Here is a 20875-nt window from a genome sequence, read left to right as displayed (position 1 = left end):
GCTTCTTCCCAACATTCCCCTAAAGCATCACCCCTGACCCAACAGAGCTTCTGTGGGGCTGAGCTCCCTGAACCTTCCCTACTCTCAGGAACGCTCTGACTCCTTTAGATAACAATATTGGTTTCTAGTCCCTTCTCTGGCTTCCTCCTACAGTTCCACATTTTCGCTCTTTTCTAGTTTTCCATTATTTTCAAAAGGAGAAAAACCTGCTTGCCCCTATGAACATGTATGGAGTATCTCTTACCCCATTTGTTTTCCACCAAAACCTGTTTTGCCTTCTTTCAACAAGCTCTTCTTTTGTCCTAAGATTACTCATGTGTTCTTTCAGTCCCCTCAGGACTTAAACAAATGGGCCTTTATAGGTACAAGCAGTATGTTTATACCCAAGCTACTGTGCAGTGCAAATGTGGCTCTCCTTTAATGGGACTGAGTGACTTCCTTTAACTTCTTTGCATGGTGCTTCACATCACTAACAATGGTCTGGTTTCTGATTAAAGACTGTGCGGTGTGCATCACACAGTAAGTTCCAGTTAATGACATCTATCCCTATATATCCCCAATCTGGCTTCTCCCACATACTCCCAAATACCTCAGTCCATATGCATACTTCTTTCTCTGTTTCTGCTCCCTGACCCTTTCTCCTCCAGTTTCTGATTTTCTGAAGTCTTTTCACCCTCTCACCTGGAAGACCTCAGGCTGCCCAGGTTGCTGTGCTGATGACTGTTGGACATGTTGTTCATTAGAACTCGATCGATGATGAGGCTGCTGGCCCTGCCACTGTGGCCAGACACCTACACCCTCTGCTGTCCGTGTCTGGAATTGTCCTGTAGTCTGTCCAGTCTCAGGAGCTAGAAATACAGAAAGGACACCCAACCTTAAGCCACTAACTCCACTGGTGAGGACAAACTAGCACATGGATACTTTCTGCTCTTCTGTTAATCAATGCCTCTTCTACTTCAAAACCCAGCCCCAGGGCGCCTGGGTGGCTCAGTGGGTTAAGCCGCTGCCTTTGGCTCAGGTCATGATCCCAGGGTCCTGGGATCGAGCCCCACGTTGGGCTCTCTGCTCAGCAGGAGCCTGCTTCCTCCCCTCTCTCTCTGCCTGCCTCTCTGTCTGCTTGTGATCTCTGTCTGTCAAATAAATAAATAAAATCTTAAAAAAAAAAACCCAGCCCCAAATTAATTCTTCTCTGAGTAGCCTTTCCAAAAAGAGTCCTTTGATCATTTAGATTAAATTTGCTCATTATTTAATATATAGCTTATATACTTTTACATATGGGCTAAAGTCTTCCTCATGTGGGTACATTTTAAATTCCAAATGGACTGTCACTGCACCCAGGACCCAAGAAAACTGTTTTAACTACCAAATCCTTTCTCTTTAGTGGTGTCATTTTCCAGTTTACCCTCCCTTCTCATCTGAAACTTACCAAAGTTGGATCCACGACTGGTGAGACTAGGGTAGGCAGCAGCACCAGGTGATGCAGTAGAGGCACCAGGAAGGGACATGGAGCTGAAGGAGGACGGAGTCTGAAAGTTGCCCACACCAAACTGGGAAGAACGAGTCTTGGCTGTAGCCTGAGTAGCCACCTGCTGAAAGACAGGAAGGGATAGAGAACAAACGGAACATTAACATTATTGCACATGCCATTCCTATAAGTCAACCTTCTGTCAATGACTGGATTCTTTTGAGCCAAGCTCATCACTTATTTCCTACTCTGTATTTCTTCTAATTAATGCCAATTTCCTTTGACACTACTTTTAGGCAGGTATGACAAAGTGAAAATAGCAAAGAACTATCTCATACACTGAGAGTTGTGAGAATTTTTCCAGTTTTTATTTTCCTATACATTTCTTATGCAACTGAGATCATACTGCATATAACAATTTTGGAGTATGCTTTTTGGTTTGGGCTTTCTTACTGAAAATATTGCTGTGCAATATAAGCATATATTAATATATGAAAGAATATTAGCTTTAAGCTTATCATATATAATATATATTATATGAGGCTCTTAACCACTTTTTAAAAAGAAATAGACATCACTGTGTATAAATTATAATTAATTTTCTCCTTTATTCCTTTACTTTCTAGTACAAAATGGAAACTCAGAACTGACTCCTAAATAAATCTATAAATCAAATCTGTTTAATATGTTCTGTGTGAGCAATTCTGAATAAAAGTAAGTATGTGAAAACCACAGACTCTGCGATTTGGGGATTATCTATATTTTTAATTATCTAGCTACTTCCAACAAAAAGAAAATTTGGAAGGTAGGGGTTGGGGGTTGGGAAGAAGTTATCTAAGATAGATGACAATAATTTTACATATGGAAAAAAGCCTAACTAACCAAAGAAAAACTAGTACACAGGGGACAGATAGAGGAGATGCTTTTACCTGAGTAGAGAAGCCTGGGCGGGTGCTAGGAGTCCAAGCTGGGGATGCTCCCTGTGGGGCATTGGAGTGGCGGGAAATCTGAGCCAACATCTGCCCTGCAGAAGCTGATGGCTGGATGATGGTTACAGGAGGGGCCAGACCACTACTTCTAGGAGTGAACAAATAGTGCAGTAAAAGATTAAAAGGATGGGTTTACTACAAAATCTAGGAATCACAGGACAATCTACTGCTATTACTAGGTCCCCTTTATTTCCCTGGGGTTAAGGAAAAGTTGATAACAAAATTTGGAAAAGATGAGAAAAACTGACAGTCACACACCAATCAGGACACACAAAGATGGAACCTATAACATAGCAACAGGACAGGTGCAAAGAAATAGGAGGAAGAAAAGCAGCTTGCCTCATCTTAAGCCCTACAAATTCTACTGCTTTGTCTAAAATAACCAGAGAAAGCTAGGGAAGAATAAAACTTGGATTTAGCAACTGAATGCCTCAGTTGCCCCATAAAGCAGCACATATATAAGGGGCTCACCTGAAATTCTCTGCCGGCCGGGGGGTAGGAGGGAATGTGTTGCCCTGTGAGAATAGCTGTTGGGTGGCAGGGACAGTGCTGGAGGAGATGCCTTTACTCTGATCTGTGGACCAAAAGGAGTAGGGGGAGGGCCAGTCAAGGGGCTGTAGTACATTAGTTCGGCAAGTTCCTATTTACTCATAAGGTATTATGATTAAGTGGGAAGATGTCAGGCAGCAGCAGGCACATCAGTAAGTGATTGGAATGAGAATTTAAAAGGAAAATGAGGAAGAAACATACCCGTATTGATGTTGGAGTAGATTTCGGAAAATCTTGGATCTCTATCCTGGGCAAACAGACCATCTGTCTTCTCGAGGGGCTTGCTGTGTTCTGGCCCTGTGGTTGTCACAGGCTGAACAGAAGTGTGTGGAATACAATGATAAAAATAACCATGAAAGATTTAACATGGCAATTCAATAACCCTAACATTCACATAAAGATGCACATACAATCAAACTGGCACTGGGGGACATTTCTTAAGGAAATGATCATAGTCTTCTTCAAAGACAACGACACCACTTACCTGGGAATGACTGTAGCCAGCCAGTCCATCTCTTGCTGATACCACATCCAGTTCTGTTTGCTGTTGTTGCTGCCTATATATTAAAGGCCAGTAAGGAGAGAAAGAATTTTTTTTTTTTTTAATGTGGGCAAAGGGCTTAAACCAACAAATGCGACTGCAGATGCTCACTCTCTGGACCACTGATCATTAACGAGTCTTCTACCATTTCTTACCTGGATGCCAACTGCCCTGAGCCCATCTCCAAGGGTAAATTAGCTGTGGGACCTAGCTGTGGTCTCTGGATTGTGTTTGACAGTGTAGGCCTTGGCTCCTGGCTGGAGTTCCTGAGAAAACGGAGAGCAGACAGAGCAGAGAAGAAAAAAAGGATCCGACACTGCACATACACCTGTACAGATTCACTTATAAGTGAGGCAATAACTAATAAATTCCCTTTTGAATTTTAATCCTTTAAGTAACTTCAATTCAGCAGCTATTTCATACCATGGGCGACAAGGTACAAACAAAAACTATGTCCTGTAGCACAAGGGTTTATCCTCTTTGGGTTCTAATTTCTTTTAGGTATTCGATACCTATGAGTTTATCTGTATATTGTGGTTTTTTAAAAGCTAAGTAAAAAAATTGACAGTATATATACAAACATTAACAAAGACTCTTTTTGGATAGTGAAAAGTTTTTTCCTTCTCTTCATAGTTTTTCATACTTTCCAAGTTTCTGAAAAAAGTGTTTATTTAAAAATTTTAAGAATTAAACTGGTAGGGAAAACAGTATGTAAAAATAGGGAACACCATTATTTCCAAAAACAAGTTCTTTTTTTTTTTTTTTTAAAGATTTATTTATTTGAGAGAGAGAGTGAGAGAGCGTGAGCATGAGATGGGGGAGGATCAGAGGGAGAAGCAGATTCCCTGTCAAGCAGGAAGCCCGATGCAGGACTCGATTTTGAGACTCCAGGATCATAACCTGAGACAAAGGCAGTTGCTTAACCAACTGAGCCACCCCAGGTGCCCCCAAAACAAGTTCTTAAAAGTACTTAAAATTTCAAAATTTAAACAAAATGGAAACACAATACTAGTTATTCTGTAATATAAAGATGCAAAAACAAAAAGAAACCCTAGGAAACTACAGTGACCACAACCTTATACCTGAGTCCTAAGTAAATACAATTTCTAACTTAATCTACTCTGCTATACTAATCAGATAAGAATTAAACCTTAAAGTCCTAAGAGAAGGAGGACACAGACTCAATGTTGTCACCAGGTATTATTTATACTTGATAATAATTTCTATGCAGATCTTCAAGAGCTAGGCTCAGGGCCAATTCTATATAGATGGATTAAATGGAAAAGAAGTAACCTGACAAATGACATCCACTGGGATTGTATATTAAAAAAAGTAAGAATATGGAGAAACTGGAACCCTCGTTACACTGCTAATGGAAGTGTAAAAGGATACTGAAGCTTTGGAAAATAGTTTGGCAGTTCCTCAAAGTTACCATGTGACCCAGCAATTCCACTCCTAGGTATATCCAACAGAATAAAAACATATCCACATAAAACTAGTACATAAATGTCCATAGCTGCATTCTAAATAGTCAAAAACTAGAAATAACCCAATGTGTATCAACTAATGAATGGATAAAATGTATCCCTGTACAAAGGAATATTACTTGGCAATTAAAAAAAAAAGTACAGATAAATGCTACAACACAGATGACCCTTAAAACATTATACTAAGCAAAAGAGGTCAGTTACAAGGAATCATGTATTGCTATGATTCCATTCATATGAAATGTCCAGAACACACAATTTTAAAGAGACAGAAACTAGATTAGTTGTCATACAGGACTTGGGGAATGAGGAGGATGACTGTTAATGAGTACAGAATTTTTTTAGGGGAAATGATCATGTACTGAGATTAGACTGTACAACTCTGTGACATACTAAAAAATTGTACACTTTAATGGGTGTACTTCATGGCATGTGCAATCTATTGCAAAAACTGGTTTTTACCAAGTTGAGAAAAAAAATCTCAAACAGAAAGGAATCAAGGAATAAAAACTAACAAGAATGGATGTAGGTATGGTCTACAGTAAACTACGGTCCATGAGCAAAATCCAGTCTACTGCCTGTTTTCATAAATAAAAAGTTTGTTGGAACATAGCCATCTTTGTTCATTTCATTTGCTAGGACTGTTTTCACGCTATAATAGCAGAGCTGGATAATTCAGTAGAGATCATATGCCCCACAAAGCTAAGATAATTACTATCTGGCCTTTTACAAAAAAGAGTCTGTAGACACCTGCTCTAGATGAAAATCCTACCAGAAGAGAGCAATAAACTGGTATTTAAATCAATATCGTTTCTAGAAAGGGTTGAAGCATAAACTAGAAACACACACCGTTCACATCTCAGAACTTACTCTCTGAAGTACTATTTGTTAAAACTTTTATTCTAGCTGGATGAACTATCCCAAATCCTATAGTAAGTTGGAAGATGAGGAACTTCAAACTAATGGCTTACTACCACAAAGGTAGGTAAAGCAGAAAAGTAGGAGACAGGCTTAATAAAGCTAAGCAGACTCGGCCCACGAGATGTCCCAACCTTGGAAAAGGCCTTTATGGTACATACTTCACATTGGTGTTGGTACAGATGATGTACTCAATTTCATCTGAGTAAGGGTTCTGGAAAGTAAAGGAGCTGGTTCTCATCCAGAGCCACTCTCGGTTCTTAGACCGGAACCGGAACATGACAGACAGCACCTGGCCTTTTAATTTCACCACCTGAAAAAATTTTCATGCTATCAGTGAAACCCACAAAAAACTTTCTTTAGAATTTTTTTTTTAATTTCCCATTTCTACAAACCTAAGATTTGTGTGATACTGTCCTTGAAGTATCAGTCTCTTTCAAGGTTACTGATGAAACAACATGTAGAATGAAAGCTAAGTGCTAAATAATAAGGAGGTATACTTATTTTTCTTCCCAGAGTCCCAAGCAGCTATCTGACCACTCTAGTCAAAGTCAAACAGGAGTAACAAATTTTTTCCAGGAAAATAAAGACTGTTTCCCCACTTCTTGTGGAAAATCCCTCAAAGATAATGTGGCTTTAGCTTTACAGTCTATTGTAGAAATTTGTAGTTTGATACTGAATAGTTTACATGTTGCTCCTCAATCCTAGGTTTTTCCCCCCAAACCTTGAGAATTTGTTTTCACAGCAGCCATGGAGGTTTCTATAAATAAAAATAAGTTAGCTTTAGCCTTGTTTTGTTTCTATTTTTTAAAATAAAGTAATTTTAGATTATTTAAGTTTCTAGTCTTATGAAACAGAAAATTATCTTTTGAACCTCTCTCCCTAACAATAAATAAGGATTAGTAGCTAACATTTTATAGTTATTATATGTCAATCACTGGGCTACGTTGTTTTTTAATTTTTTTTTAAAGAACATCAATATTTATTTAACATAATAAAAAAGATATGAGATATGAACATTTACATTTTTTTTTTTTTTTAAAGATTTTATTTATTTATTTGACAGAGAGAAATCACAAGTAGATGGAGAGGCAGGCAGAGAGAGAGAGGGAAGCAGGCTCTCTGCTGAGCAGAGAGCCCGATGCGGGACTCGATCCCAGGACTCTGAGATCATGACCTGAGCCGAAGGCAGCGGCTTAACCCACTGAGCCACCCAGGCGCCCCGAACATTTACATTTAAACAATACTAAATAGCCTTTAATTCTTACATGTGCTCACTGTGAAATATATACAGAATGAATACAATTACATTTGTACATAACTAAGTACTGGATTCGAAACCTGCTTACTAAGGTATATATCTATTCCAGTGAAGTATAAGCCCAGTGCTTCAATATACCTAGCCTTTATAAGGTGTTTTTTTTTTTTTTTTTTTTTTTTTTTTAACAAAAAGTGGTAACATTTGTGTTTAAGTGTGGAAATAACTGTGTGGAAATAACTGCTGACATTAAAGCGGACTGAGAATTACAGAAGAAAATGGGATATACTTCACTTAGCAATAATAAAATGGCACATTTTACACACACACTTCTCACAAATCAGGTGTGACACACAGCACTGCAGTAACCAAAATGGAGAAAAAAGGAAAACAAGCTTTGTTGGAAATAACTAAATTTATTACTGAAAAAGAAATATAAATCTAACTAGACTTAAGAAATACCAAAATCAGGAAATCAGCAGCTAAGTAAGTAGTTGGAGACCCTCCATTAAAAAGCACCTTTATTTAAGTACCCTAAAATCATAGCAGCAACTAATGTCAAAATAATAACCTCAAGATTATGTAGAATATACAGGAGTCATTAAAGCTGTTTTGCAACAAACATTTTCTAGAAGTGATAAAATGATACTCTGTGACCAGAAATTGTAAGGTTAGGAATTTCAAGAATTTAAAATACACAGTACAGTATCTTCTCCCACTGCTGAAGGTTCATGTCCTTAGTTCTGAATGGATTCAACAGAAGTCAGAATAGTTTTTCAGAACGGTTTTTCTGAGCCTACACAAACACAAAATGTGATTCTTCTGCAAGCTGCAGCTGAGTGCATGGAACTGGTAATGCTGAAGTTCTAAGAGACAGAGAGACATCTTACTGCCATCATCTAATTTTCTCCAGATGTTGGGTTATTTGCTTTAAATGCATTATCTTAATATTCCCAATAACCCTCTGAATTTAAGTACTGTTATTATACCTATTGTGTAAGAACACTACTGAGGCGCAAAGAGAAATCAGTCTACTACAAAGAACTGCTTCCTAAAGCCAAACCTGTACTGAAATTAAATTCACCACTTATTTTTAGAATCTGGGGCCTGAAAATAACAGTGTTAGTTTATTTTTGGCCTTTTGGCTAAAATCAGGTGCAGTATCTGTTCCTATCATTTTAATATATGACACGTCCTCTATCTGAGGACAATATATTAAATGGATTTTTGGAGCAGGGAGATGGAATAGGAGATTTGCTCCCCATCCACGCCATGCATCAACCTGATATTACAATAACTCCAGGAATGGGGCACTCCCTCGGGGAATACTTAGGTGCCTAAAGCCAGCTCGAGCTGCAGGGGCAACCTGTGTGTATTGGAATGTCTCTGCCTCTGAGTGAGTGCCTGAGCAGATGGCTTGTATCTGGCCTCCTGTAGGGGGAGGTGTGTGTATATATATAAATATATGTACCATGGGTGTCTTACGCTGTACTAGAAGCATGAATGAAGTATGATTATGCCAATGGTAGAAATAGTTTTTGTTCATTTCTCCTTTCTTTTTGTTTCTGTCTTCAGTAATTTCCTCTCCAAGGTTTTGCTTTCTTGTACTTAAGTTGACTATTTTCTGAGTTTCTTAGAAAGATTTATTAAAAAAAAAAAAAAAAAAAAAAGAGTTTACAATTACTAACTCTTGCCTTTTGGCTTCCGGAGCAGTGCCATGCAGAATGGCAAGAACAAGCACCCAACAAAAGGTAGCAAAAAGGAAGCCAAGAAGTAAGCGATCCATTTTCTAAGAAAAACAGGCACAATGTGAAAGCACCAACTTGTTCAACTTGTTCAATATAAGAAAATATTTGAAAAACACTAATCATGAGAATTCAATGAACCAAAATCACATCTGATGGCCTCAGAATCATGTTTTTGAAGTGAGCCTTGCTGATCTGCAGAATGATGAAGCTGCACTTAGAAAACTCAATCTAATTACTGAGGATGTTCAGGGCAAAAACTGCATAATTTCCATGGCATGGATCTTACCTGTGACAAAATGTGCTCTATGGTCAAAAAATGGCAAACAATGACTGAAACTCATAGTAATGTTAAGACTACCAATGGTTACTTGCTTTGCCTATTTTGTTAACAGAATTTTTTTTCAAGATTTATTTATTTGAGAGACCGAGTGCATGCATGCATGCATGCAGGGTGGCAGGGATGGGGAGCAGCAGAGGGAGAGAGAGAATCTCAAGGAGACTCCCAGCTGAGTGAGGAGCCTGACCTGGGGCTCAATTTCACAACCCTGAGATCATGACCTGAGCTGTAATCAAGAGTCAGGCGCTTAACCAAATAAACCACCCAGACGCCCCTATTTTGTGTTGGTTTTACTAAAAAAGGCAACAATCAGATTCAGAAGACCTCCTATGCTCAACATCAACAGGTCTGCCGAATTTGGAAAATGATGATGGAAATCATGACCTAGGAGGTGAAGACAAATGACTTGAAAGAAGTGGTCAATAAGCTGATTCCAGATAGCATCAGAAAAGACACAGAAAAAGCTTACCAATCTGTTTGTCCACTGCACAATGTCTTTGTAACAAAAGGAAAAATGCTGAAGAAGCCCAAGTTTGAACTAGGAAAACTCATGGAGCTTCGCAGTGAAGGTATTAGTTCTGGAAAAGCCACTGGGGATAAGACTAGTACTAAAGTTGAATAAGCTGATTAAGAGCTACTAGCCCAAGAATCTGATTAAAATTCAACATTTAATAAATAACAATCTTATTCGTTTAGAGTTAACTCTTAATGATCTATAAAAGAACCATGAGAGGCGCCTGCGTGGCTGAGTTGTTAAGTGTCTGCCTTCGGCTCATGTCATGATCCCAGGGTTCTGGGATCCAGCCCTGTGTCAGGCTCCTTGCTCAGCGGGAAGCCTGATTCTCCCTCTCCCATTCCCCCTGCTTGTGTTCCCTCTCTCGATGTCTCTCTGTCAAATAAATAAAATCTTTTAAAAAAACAACAACAACCATGAAATGATTATTCCTACCACCACCCACAGTTCAGTGAGTCCTAGAATACTTTAAGCACTTTAAAGAGTCTCTTGGATACAGCTAGATGGATACAGGACAGTTGAGTAGCCAAAGCCAAAATACCTTGGATATTATCCATAGTTTCAAAACACTAGCCCTTTTCTGTTCCTTAAAAATACAGGTTTTGTTTTAAAGGACATAAGATTATGATGCCTGTCACAGTACTCAATCAGTGGTCAATAAATGTTTGAGGAATTAATATAACAACTATTAGATTTGATTAGATTAAAATATTATTCATATCCAAACCATGGGGAAAAGTTACCTGTTGAAAGCTATCTCTTAGAAGCTGCTGGTCTTCAGGATGACAGAATTCTACAATATTCTTTCCTAAGAGTTCCTAAAAGTGAAAAAAGAGGAGTAAGATGGACACTTCTATGATTATCTAACTTTCCTGGCCTATCAGCAAAAGACTTAGATTTTATGTCTCCTGTGTTTAGCCTAGGGTTTATAGTAAGTGTGGGGGGAGAGGAAAAAAAGACAAAACAAAAGAATATAGAATCTGCTAAGCAAATGGCTTCTAAAACATTTCTGTTTTTCAGAATATTATATATTTATTTTAGCTGTATTTTTACACATTTGAGGTCTAATGTACACATAAATTCACTCATTCTAAATCTACAATTTGATGGCCTCTAACATATTTCTACATTATATTTATACATTATTACCACAAATCCAGTTTCAGAACATGTCCACTGCTCCCAAAGTTCTCTTTTGCCTGTTTATAGTCAACATCTGCTCCCAACCTCCTAGTCAACCAGTGACCTCCCTTCTGCTTTAGTGTTGTCTTTCTAGAAATGTCATATGGAATCATATAATATGTAGTCTACTGGGTCTGATTTCTTACATGTAACTTAAGATTTTTGGAGCTCATCTATGTTGCTGCACATAGTAATAGTATATTCCTTTTATTACTCAGCAGTAGTCTAACATGGTTATTTCACAGTTGTGTATCCATTCACTAGTTAATGGACATTTCCAATTTTCCCACTTTGGGGTTACTGTGAATAATACAACTATGAACACCTGTATATAAAACTTCATGTGAACAAAGGTTTCATTTCCCTTGAGTAAATGCTTAGACGTAGAAGTGCTAGATTATAGGATTATGTATACATTTAACTTCTTACAATTTACAAAACTCTTCCATTTTTCCAAAATGTTTTTCTGAAGTGGCTATACTATCTTACAGGTCTGCCAACAATGTCTAACAGTTACAATTTCTCCCCATTCTTACAACACTTTTTGATAATAGTGGACATATAGTGGTATCTCACTGTGCACATTCTAGTGGGCATACAACAGTATCTCACTGTGGTTTTAATTTGCACTTTCCTACTGACTGATGATGACAAGCATCTTTTTTTTTTTTTTAAGATTTTAAATAATCTCTACAACCAACATGGGTTTGAACCTACAACCCCCAAGATCAAGGGTCACATGTTCCATCAACTGAGCCAGCCAGGCGCCCCATGATGAGTATCTTTTTATATGCCATTCATGTTTCCTCTTTGGTGAAATATCTATTCAGATCTTGTGCCCTTTTTATCTTATCTTTTATTTTATCTCAATCAGTTGTAAAAGTTCTTTTGTATATTCTGGTTACAAATCCTTTTTCAGATATATGATTTGCAACATTTTTTCCCCATTTGTGGATGATATTCTCACTTTCTTAATGATGTCCTGTTAAGAGGGTAAATTTTAATTCTCATGAAATCCAACTTATGAGTTTTTTCTTTTGTGAACCATGCTTCTGGTGTCACAGAAGAAAACTTTGTCTAACTCAAGATCACAAAGATAATCTTCTATGGTCTTCTGTAAGTTTTATAACTTTAGCTCTTGTGCATTTATGTTTTTGAGTTGATCTCTGTCTGTGGTATAAGAAAGAGTCTACGTCCTTTGTGTGTGGGGAAATAACCAACTTTTCCATCACCATTGTTGAAAAGAATCTTTTCTCCACTGAATTGTCCTGACATCTTTGTTGAAAGTCAGTTGACCATAAATATGAAAAGAGACTATATTCTGTTCTATTGATCTGTATATCTATCCCTATACAGATATCACACTACCTTGATGACAAAAGCTTTATAACAGGTGTTTAATCAAATCCTGCAAATCCTCCAACTTTGTTCTTTTTCAAGACCTCTTTTTTGCCAACTTCTTCACAGAGCCATAGCCAGAAGTCTCTCCTGGCCATACAGTTTTGAAGGGTTCTATAATGATTTATTGCTCAACTCTGGTATAGCTACCTGCTCTGCTGCATGAGAAATCTCAATAAAATCATAATAACCAGGGCCAAACTTGTGTATTTTGTGGGTTACTATGTACCTAACCTAAGTGATTACAGAAATCATTTAACGATGGTCATACCATTACAATTAATTAAAATGAACTCTCCTGCATTATTATCTGTATTAATATCAACAACAAAAAATAAATACATATCCATGCCCACTGTTCCTATGTGAGAGCTGCCATATTTTTCTAGACTGGATGAATGACATTGGTAAAAACCTGAGAATAAATTAAGCTACAGGAAGAATAGGTTCATCTCTTTTTCTGATCTGGGCCTGATATGTTTTGGCTCTTCTGGAATACACGATTGAATAATCTCAACAAAACCAAGGGAAAACAGGCTTCAGTATCAATGATTTAACAGCTCCAGCTCTTCACCTGTGGTTGGTAGCCAACAGTAGCTACACAGCGATGATCCACAAAAGTGAAGATTCCCTCAATGTTGTGCCGAGAGATGAACTCTGTTGGTTGACAAACATTACTCATATCTGTACAGTTGGGAGAACTAGTTACCTGAAAGTAAGAGATAAAAACAAGATAAAATGACACCATTCTTTTTTTTTTTTTTTTAAAGATTTTTATTTATTTGACAAAGAGAGAGCATAAGCAGGGGGAGCAGCAGAGGGAGAGGGAGAAGCAGGCTCCTTGCCGAGCTGGGAGCCTGATGCGGGACTTGATCCTAGGACCCTGGGATCATGGCCTGAGCTGAAAGCAGAGGCTTAACCATGTGAGCCACCCAGGCACCCTGATACCATTCTTTACAGATACATTTCCCATCTCCTCATGGTCATATATATAGACACGACACTTCAATTTTAGGAATTTCTGAGCTTCCATCTCATCCAAACAGGAAAAAAATGACAATCACAATCAGAGAGGGTAAGAGGGCTAGTTCCACTCCCACATATGTATCCTATACCAACTTTGTGAAAAGATTAAAATTCATTCAACTCAAAACTCACCTACTTTCATTTAGCTAGGCTATGTTTGATTAGAAAATTAGTCCCCAGTAACCAAGAAACTTATCTAATTTTATGAAAAGAATAATTCCACTTTTCTAGTCATAAAACAATAAAATAAAAAGGGGTGCCTGGGTGCCTCAGTGGGTTAAGCCTCTGCCTTCGGCTCAGGTCATGATCTCACGGTCCTAGGATCAAGTCCTGCATCAGGCTCTCTGCTGCGCAGGGAGCCTGCTTCCTTGCTCTTTCTCTCTCTGCCTACTGGTGATCTCTCTCTGTCGAATAAATAAATAAAATCTTTTTTAAAAAATGCAACAAATTGTTATAAATAAATAAATAAATAAATAAATAAAATAAAAATATCTCCCTTCTCCTACAATGCCTGGGTAGCTCAACAGAGTTAAGCATTTGCCTTTGGCTTGGGTCGCAATCCCAGATTCCTGGGACCAAGTCCCACATCAGGCTCCTTGCTTGGCAGAGAACTTGCTTCTTCCTCTGCCTACTGCTCCCCCTGCTTGTGCTCTCTCTCTCCCTCCCTCTCTCTAATAATAAGCAAAATCTTTAAAAAACAGATCTCTCTTCTTCTGTGTAGAAGCAGAAGAAATTAATTACAAAGAGAAAATTCAGCACTATGAAGTTCACAGTATGAAAGATAAGAGGGAAAGATCTCCCTCCCTCTCTTATCCTTTTCAGCTTCTGCTATCCAAGAAGAGAAGCACTGTGAATGTTATGTTCTTCCCAAAATCTGGGGTTTCACAGAACTCATTTGTATGTAGAGAGTAAAAGAAAAATAACATCAACAAGTCCTGAAGGAGAGTTCTTCTCGCTGAAAAGGAATGATACAGGACTTCCAGGGAAGATGGTGGAGTAGGTAAACCCTAAACTTATCTCGCCCCATAGATACAACCAGATAACAGCCGCACTGGTGTAAATAACCCAGAAAAGGAACCAAAGACTTAGAGAACAAACTCTCCACAGCTAAATGCAGAGAAGAGGCCACACTGAAGAGAGTAGGAAGACTAAATGGATACACTAAAAGGACCCGTGGACTGTCCACAGGAAGGAAGAACTCAGTGGGCACAGGGAAGGGAGAGAAACAGACTATCACACCAGGGAGACCCCACAGGGAAGACAAATCCCAATAACATTTGGTTTGAAACCAGAGGGGCTGAATTTCAAGAACTGCTTATCAACAGCAGGGCTTAAAACCTGGAACACTTAAGTATCAGCAGGCTCATGGGAAAGCTGGGAGGGCAAGAGGAAACCAAGTCCCCACCCTTAAAGCGAGAGCACAACAAACAGCCCCATGGAGATACAGCACAGAAGCAGCACTCTGAAAAACACCTGGGGTATAAAGGAGAGAGATCTGTTTACTGATTTCAGAACATGTGCTGGAGAGGCAAGGATCACTGGAAAATTCCTCTAGTACTAAAGGAGCTGGCTAGTGCCATTTTCCTCCGTTAGCACAAACACACTGACATCTGCAGGAGCCAGTATGATACCAACACTCAGTACTTCACTTGCTAACAGCATGCCCCACTAATGCATACACCTGTGGGCATATCCCCGCTAGCCAGGCTGCAACACCAGGTCTCCTCCCATAGCTGACTCCTGCAAACCTTGCTAACATCATGCACCCCACTCCTATGCATTCAGAGCTACTTATATCTGGAAAATGCCTGGTCTGACTGAACTTAAGCCCATAGCATCCCAAGACTGGCCCACTACAATGATCCAGTACAAGGACCAAACCCTGCCCACACTAGACAGAGAGCCATTGCAGATGACTGGACTAAAGGCAAAAGCTGCTCAGCCACAATAGCAAGGCACGCATAACATACATATGAGACACCCCTGGAGCACAACATTCTGATGAACAGGGGACATGGCACTATAGGTCATTACTCTCAAGAGCAGGAGCTGTACCTGAATTTCCTAACACAAAGAAACAAAAGAGTTAGACAAAATGAGGACACAGAGGAATATGTTCCAAATGAAGTAACAGGACAAAATCACAGCAAGAGATGGAAAAAAAACAGAGATAAGTAATATGCCTGATGTAGACTTTAAAGTACAGAGGACTTGAGAAGAGAATGAAGGACCTCAGTGAGATCCTTAAAAGAGACAGGAAAACATAAAAGAACCAATCAGAGATTTAAAAAAAAAAAAAAACCCCAAAACAAAAACTCAGTAACTAAAATTAAAAACACAGGGGTGCCTGGGTGGCTTAGTCATTGGGCATCTGCCTTCAGCTCAGGTCATGGTCCCAGGGTCCTGGGATGGAGCTCCACATCATTGGGCTCCCTGCTCAGCAGGAGGCCTGCTTCTCCCTCTCCCACTCCCTCTGCTTGTCTTCCCACTCTTGCCATTTCTCTCTCAAATAAATGGATAAATCTTAAAAAAGCAAATTAAATTCAAAATACACTAGATGGAATGAATAGTAGACTAGAGGAAACAAAAGAACAGATCAGCAAGCTGGAGGACAGAATGATGGGAAGCAATTAAGCATGCCTGAGAGTGAGGGAGAGAAGGAAAGATATAAAAATGAAAACAGACTTAGGGAACTCAGTGATGCCAGCAAGCATAAGAAAATTCAATTATAGGGATCCCAGGAGAAGAGAGGGGAAAAGGGGGCAGAAAATTTATTTGAATAAGGAATAGCCGACAATTTCCCCAATCTGGGGAAGGAAACAGAAATCCAGATCCAGAAGGCACAAAGAGTCCCCAACAAAATCAACCTAGGGACGTCTACTCCAAGACATACAATAATTAAACTGGTAAAAAGAAGAGATAAAGAGAGAATTTTAAGGGGCGCCTGGGTGACTCAGTGGGTTAAAGCCCCTGCCTTCGGGTCAGGTCATGATCCCAGGGTCCTGGGATCGAGCCCCGCATCGGGCTCTCTGCTCAGCGGGGAGCCTGCTTCCTCCTCTCTCTCTCTGCCTGCCTCTCTGCCTACTTGTAATTTCTGTCTGTCAAATAAATAAATAAATCCTAAAAAAAAAAAAAAAGAGAGAGAGAGAGAATTTTAAAAGCATAAAGAGGGGTGCCTGTGTGGCTCAGTGATTAAGCATCTGCCTTCGGCTCAGGTCATGATCCCGGGGTCCTGGCATCGAACCCCTAACTGGGCTCCATGCTTCTCTCTCCCCCACTCCCCCTACTTGTGTTCCCTCTCATTGTCTCTCTCTGTGTCAAATAAATAAATAAAATCTTTTTTAAAAAAAATAAATGAAAGCAGAAAGTAGAAAAACAGTTACATACAAGGGAAAACCTTAAGGTAATCAGTAGATTTCTCAGAAGAAACTTCCCAGGACAGAAGGAGTAGCATGATATATTCAAAGTGCTGAAAGAAGAAAGCCTGTAGCCAAGCATGCTCTATCCAGCAAGGCTATTATTCACAACAGAAGGACAGATAAAGTTTCCCATACAAGCAAGAGTTATAGAAATTCATGACCACTAAACCAATCCTGTAAGAAATGTTAAAGGGAACTCTTTGAGACAGTAAGTAGGAGTAAGAAAAGTAGGAAAAACAAAACCAGCAAAATGAAGTATGTTTATAAAAATCAGTCAAGGAATTCACAAAATAAAAGGCTGCAAAGTATGACACCAATATACCTAAAACGTGAAGAGAAGAGGAATAAAGAATGAGTTCAAACGTAAGTGACCATGAATTTAACATAAACTGCCATATGCTTAACACAAACCTAATGGTAACCACAAATTAAACCAGTAAAAAAGTAAAGAGAAAGATGGGACGCCTCAGTGGCTCAGTCAGTTAAGCATCTGCCTTCAGCTCAGGTTATGATCCCAGGGTCCTAGGACTGAGCCCTGCACTGGACTCCCTGTTCCACAGGGAGTTTGCTTCTCCCTCTCCCTCTGCCCCTGCTTATATTCTCTCTCTTGCATATGACACCTGGAGCTCATCACAAACGCCCTCCTTAACACCCATCACTCATTTGACTCAACCCCCCACCTAAGAGTACACTTCTGATGAGCACTGAGTAATGTGTAGTCATCTTGAATCAACAGGCACCTGGATGACTCAGCTGGTTAAGCATCTCTTGATTTCAGCTCAGGTCATCATCTAGGATGTGAGATCAAGCCCCACACTGGGCTCCGTGCTGGGTGTAGAGCACATAGCTTAAGATTCTCTCTCTCGGGTGCCTGGGTGGCTCAGTGGGTTAAGCCGCTGCCTTCGGCTCAGGTCATGATCTCAGGGTCCTGGGATCGAGTCCCGCATTGGGTTCTCTGCTCCACGGGGAGCCTGCTTCCTCCTCTCTCTCTCTCTGCCTGCCTCTCTGCCTACTTGTGATCTCTCTGTGTCAAATGAATAAATAAAATCTTTAAAAAAAAAAAAAAGATTCTCTCTCTCCCTCTGCCCTTTCACCCCACATCTGTCTCTCTCTTAAAAAAAAAAATAAATAAATAAAAAGAATTGCTAAATCACTATATTGTACACCTCATATAACTAATATGCTAATAAATCAATATGACACCATATGTTAACTACACTGGAATTAAAATTTTTAAAAATGTGTAAGAAGATTTTTAAAAAGAAAGGAAGAAAAGAAAGTAGATGATATAGATGTGGAAAATTCATACTTACCTGCAGTCTGCCAATGGCCACTAAGCAAAATTTGCTCCCCTGGCCTGCCTCTGGATCATCATCTGGGAGGGAGACACCTTCAGGAAGGTGAAATTAAAAGGTTTAAGAGGGATCTCAAACTCAACTGCCTTCAATTCAGATAGAAAAAGATTTAAAATACATGTAGGTATGAAGAGACTAGGTATAAAATAACAGAGTGCTGAATTACTCTGCACAGAACAACTGCACAGAACTTACCATATATGCCAGATACTGTTTAAAGTATTTTTACATGTATTAATTCATATATTTTAGCCATATTAATTGTAATAAACTATAGAGTACAAGTCCCACTCAAAGTATTCTAAAAAACTGTACTGGTCAAACCAAACATATGGAGACAGTCATTTATTCTAGGACTAATACCGTAGGCAGGCAACAGATGTCTTGCCCACCTTGTGTTTTAAAATAAGCAAACAACTAAAAATGAAATTAAACCAACATCAAAAGCTAGTTACTTATGTCCTTTGGAAAAGAGAGAAGCCAAAGTTTCAATGTTTTTGTGGAAAAGGAAGAAGGCTGCATTTTCTCTCTAGTCTTTGCATATATAGTCTTTTTACCAAGAAAAATATTATTTGAGAGCAATACAGAAGTATAAAAGACCATGTATAATATGGCAAATGTATGGTTTATTCAGTATATAAACTAAAAGGCTCAAATGTCACTACACTTAAAATTAATTTTTCTGAATTACATTTAATTACCATTTATTGAGTGCATATATATGCCAGCCACTGGGCTAAGTGCTTTTCTTACATTAACTCTAATCTTCAAAATAACTCTATGTGGGATATATTACCTCCAAATTATAGATGAGAAAACTGAGGGGTTCTTTTTATACAGGTCAAATGTCTTACCCTAAGTTATACCATTAGTAAGTAACAATGCCAGAATCAAACCCAGGTTTTTTTTATACAAAGTTTGATTTCTTCCCCAAATATACCACCTTGCCTCCTTCTGTCTTAGTTTCCCTCTCCCTACAATCCCATTTCCCCATTACACCCATCTAGCAGCAAAGTAATAAAGTTGCTAAGATCTGGAAATTCTGACAAAACAGTTTAAAAGGCTGATTCCTGCACTCAACCACCCTTCTCACATTTTCTATTTGACTTCAAGTTCTAGCTAAGCGAATGTGCTCACATCTTGATTTGAGGCCTTTAAAGAGAATATCCCACTTATAAGTTACTACTATTAAGTCATTTCCCTCTTCTCCCTCCAAGTAATGCTTCTACTTTAAAAAGCTTTCCCAAATTAACTGCACTCAATGCCAACTGTTTCTTTGCACAAAAAACTTAGAAAATTGGTATTCAGTATATATTATTATAAGTCTGCATGTTGAAAAATTGCATTCTGTGATACCGCCAACACTGAATCATTTTTAAGTCTGAGTAATCCATCTCCCCAGCTGTAATATACAGGAGGGGCAGGAGCCTGCTTTTTCTTTGTTATTTTCTTACAGTTTATACCACAGTACATTTTGCATACCAGGTACATGATAAATGTTAGCTAACTCAGACTCTGTGACAAACCTGCTGCACCATGGGAGAAATTCAACTTTCCTACCTGCTGGGGGCCAGGCCTTGATGTAGCCTGTGCAGTGGACCACCACAAAGTGAGGTTCCCCATCCTTCACAGAGCCAAGTCCATTCCTAGAAGAAGTACATGTGTGAGGAGAAAACCCTACCCAGTAACATTTAAAAGGCAATGCTGGCTTAGTACCTTTAACTTTAGGCTCTTGGATGTTTAGAAAACTGGTCACTTTTTGATCTCTCCCACCCAAAAGTGACCACCATATTTCTGACCCTTGCCAAAGTAAAGAAACAGAAAGGTAGTGTAGCAGAAAGAAAGTTGGTAAAGTGGTAGGGCAACTTCTTCAAACAAGATAAGCAAAGGAGGCTGTAAAAGTTTAGGAAAATATTGCCCCCTCTCCCCCCCAAAAAAGTAACTGGAAAGTAAAGGATGAAGGTGAGGGCTGTTGAAAGAAGTACTACAGTAAGATGGCTGAAAAGGTGATGATCTCTACAGGTATTTGGCCATCCCTTTGGTTTTTCACTGTTCAGGACCTCACCTGCATCTGTTCCTCACAAAGCTCAATCTATTCATGGAGACTGGGTCCACTGAGCTACTGCCACACCTGTTTCAAAGAACAGAGAGATTAAAAGCAATTAAGCTGTGCTATTAAAGAACTTTCCATCCACTAAGAGCCAGAAAAAGGGGCTCTGGATTAGACACAGAAGGATAAAGAAGTCGGGCCTGATATTTCTAAAACTTGTATTTCTAAAACTGTCCAGAATTTGAAGTTCAAAATATTCCACATAATCTTCAAATGCAGACATTCTCTACACTGTGGTCAGTATACTTTTTGTGTAAAGGACCAGAGGCTAAATATTTCAGCTTTTGTGGGTCATACAATCTGTTGCAATGAGCCATCAGAGCATGAAAACAGATATAGGCAACACATAAACAAATGCACATTGCTATGTTCCTATAAAGCTTTATTTACAAATACAAATATTTACAACCACAAACAAAGAGTTGTGGTCTGCAGATTCCTGTTCTATACCACAACCCAATCTATTTGCCACACACTTCTTTATTATTTATCTTGCTCTTTTCTATGTCTCTACATAGGTCGTGTCCACATATTGGAACATTCTCCCACCCTCTCTACCTTCCTTATCTCATTTCTTTA

At 39.0% G+C, this 20875-nt stretch overlaps 1 protein-coding gene and 1 non-coding gene across 6 annotated transcripts in view; one reads left to right on the top strand and one right to left on the bottom strand.

Annotated features, from left to right (window-relative positions):
• ARNT (aryl hydrocarbon receptor nuclear translocator) overlaps positions 1–20875 on the bottom strand; it is a 72052-nt gene that overhangs the window by 3555 nt on the left and 47622 nt on the right. For 3 of the 5 annotated variants that reach the window (XM_059138226.1, XM_059138225.1, XM_059138229.1), the window contains 13 exons: positions 20252–20317; positions 19747–19832; positions 18145–18221; positions 12961–13095; positions 10550–10624; positions 6111–6262; positions 3700–3810; positions 3488–3560; positions 3205–3316; positions 2926–3028; positions 2395–2542; positions 1427–1589; positions 682–848 (listed from right to left, as the gene is read on the bottom strand). In XM_059138226.1, coding sequence (XP_058994209.1) covers positions 682–848; positions 1427–1589; positions 2395–2542; positions 2926–3028; positions 3205–3316; positions 3488–3560; positions 3700–3810; positions 6111–6262; positions 10550–10624; positions 12961–13095; positions 18145–18221; positions 19747–19832; positions 20252–20317 — 1468 coding nt within the window. The remainder of the gene's footprint in view (positions 1–681; positions 849–1426; positions 1590–2394; positions 2543–2925; positions 3029–3204; positions 3317–3487; positions 3561–3699; positions 3811–6110; positions 6263–10549; positions 10625–12960; positions 13096–18144; positions 18222–19746; positions 19833–20251; positions 20318–20875) is intronic. The other 2 variants (XM_059138227.1, XM_059138228.1) reach the window with 2 other exon arrangements.
• Positions 8333–8526, top strand: LOC131810729 (U2 spliceosomal RNA). Its single transcript, XR_009345707.1, has one exon. It is a non-coding gene; the product is annotated as a U2 spliceosomal RNA (small nuclear RNA).

Source organism: Mustela lutreola, chromosome 10 (genome assembly GCF_030435805.1).
Source record: "Mustela lutreola isolate mMusLut2 chromosome 10, mMusLut2.pri, whole genome shotgun sequence".
Classification (NCBI taxonomy): Eukaryota; Metazoa; Chordata; class Mammalia; order Carnivora; family Mustelidae; genus Mustela; species Mustela lutreola.
This window is presented reverse-complemented; position numbering and strand designations above follow the sequence as displayed.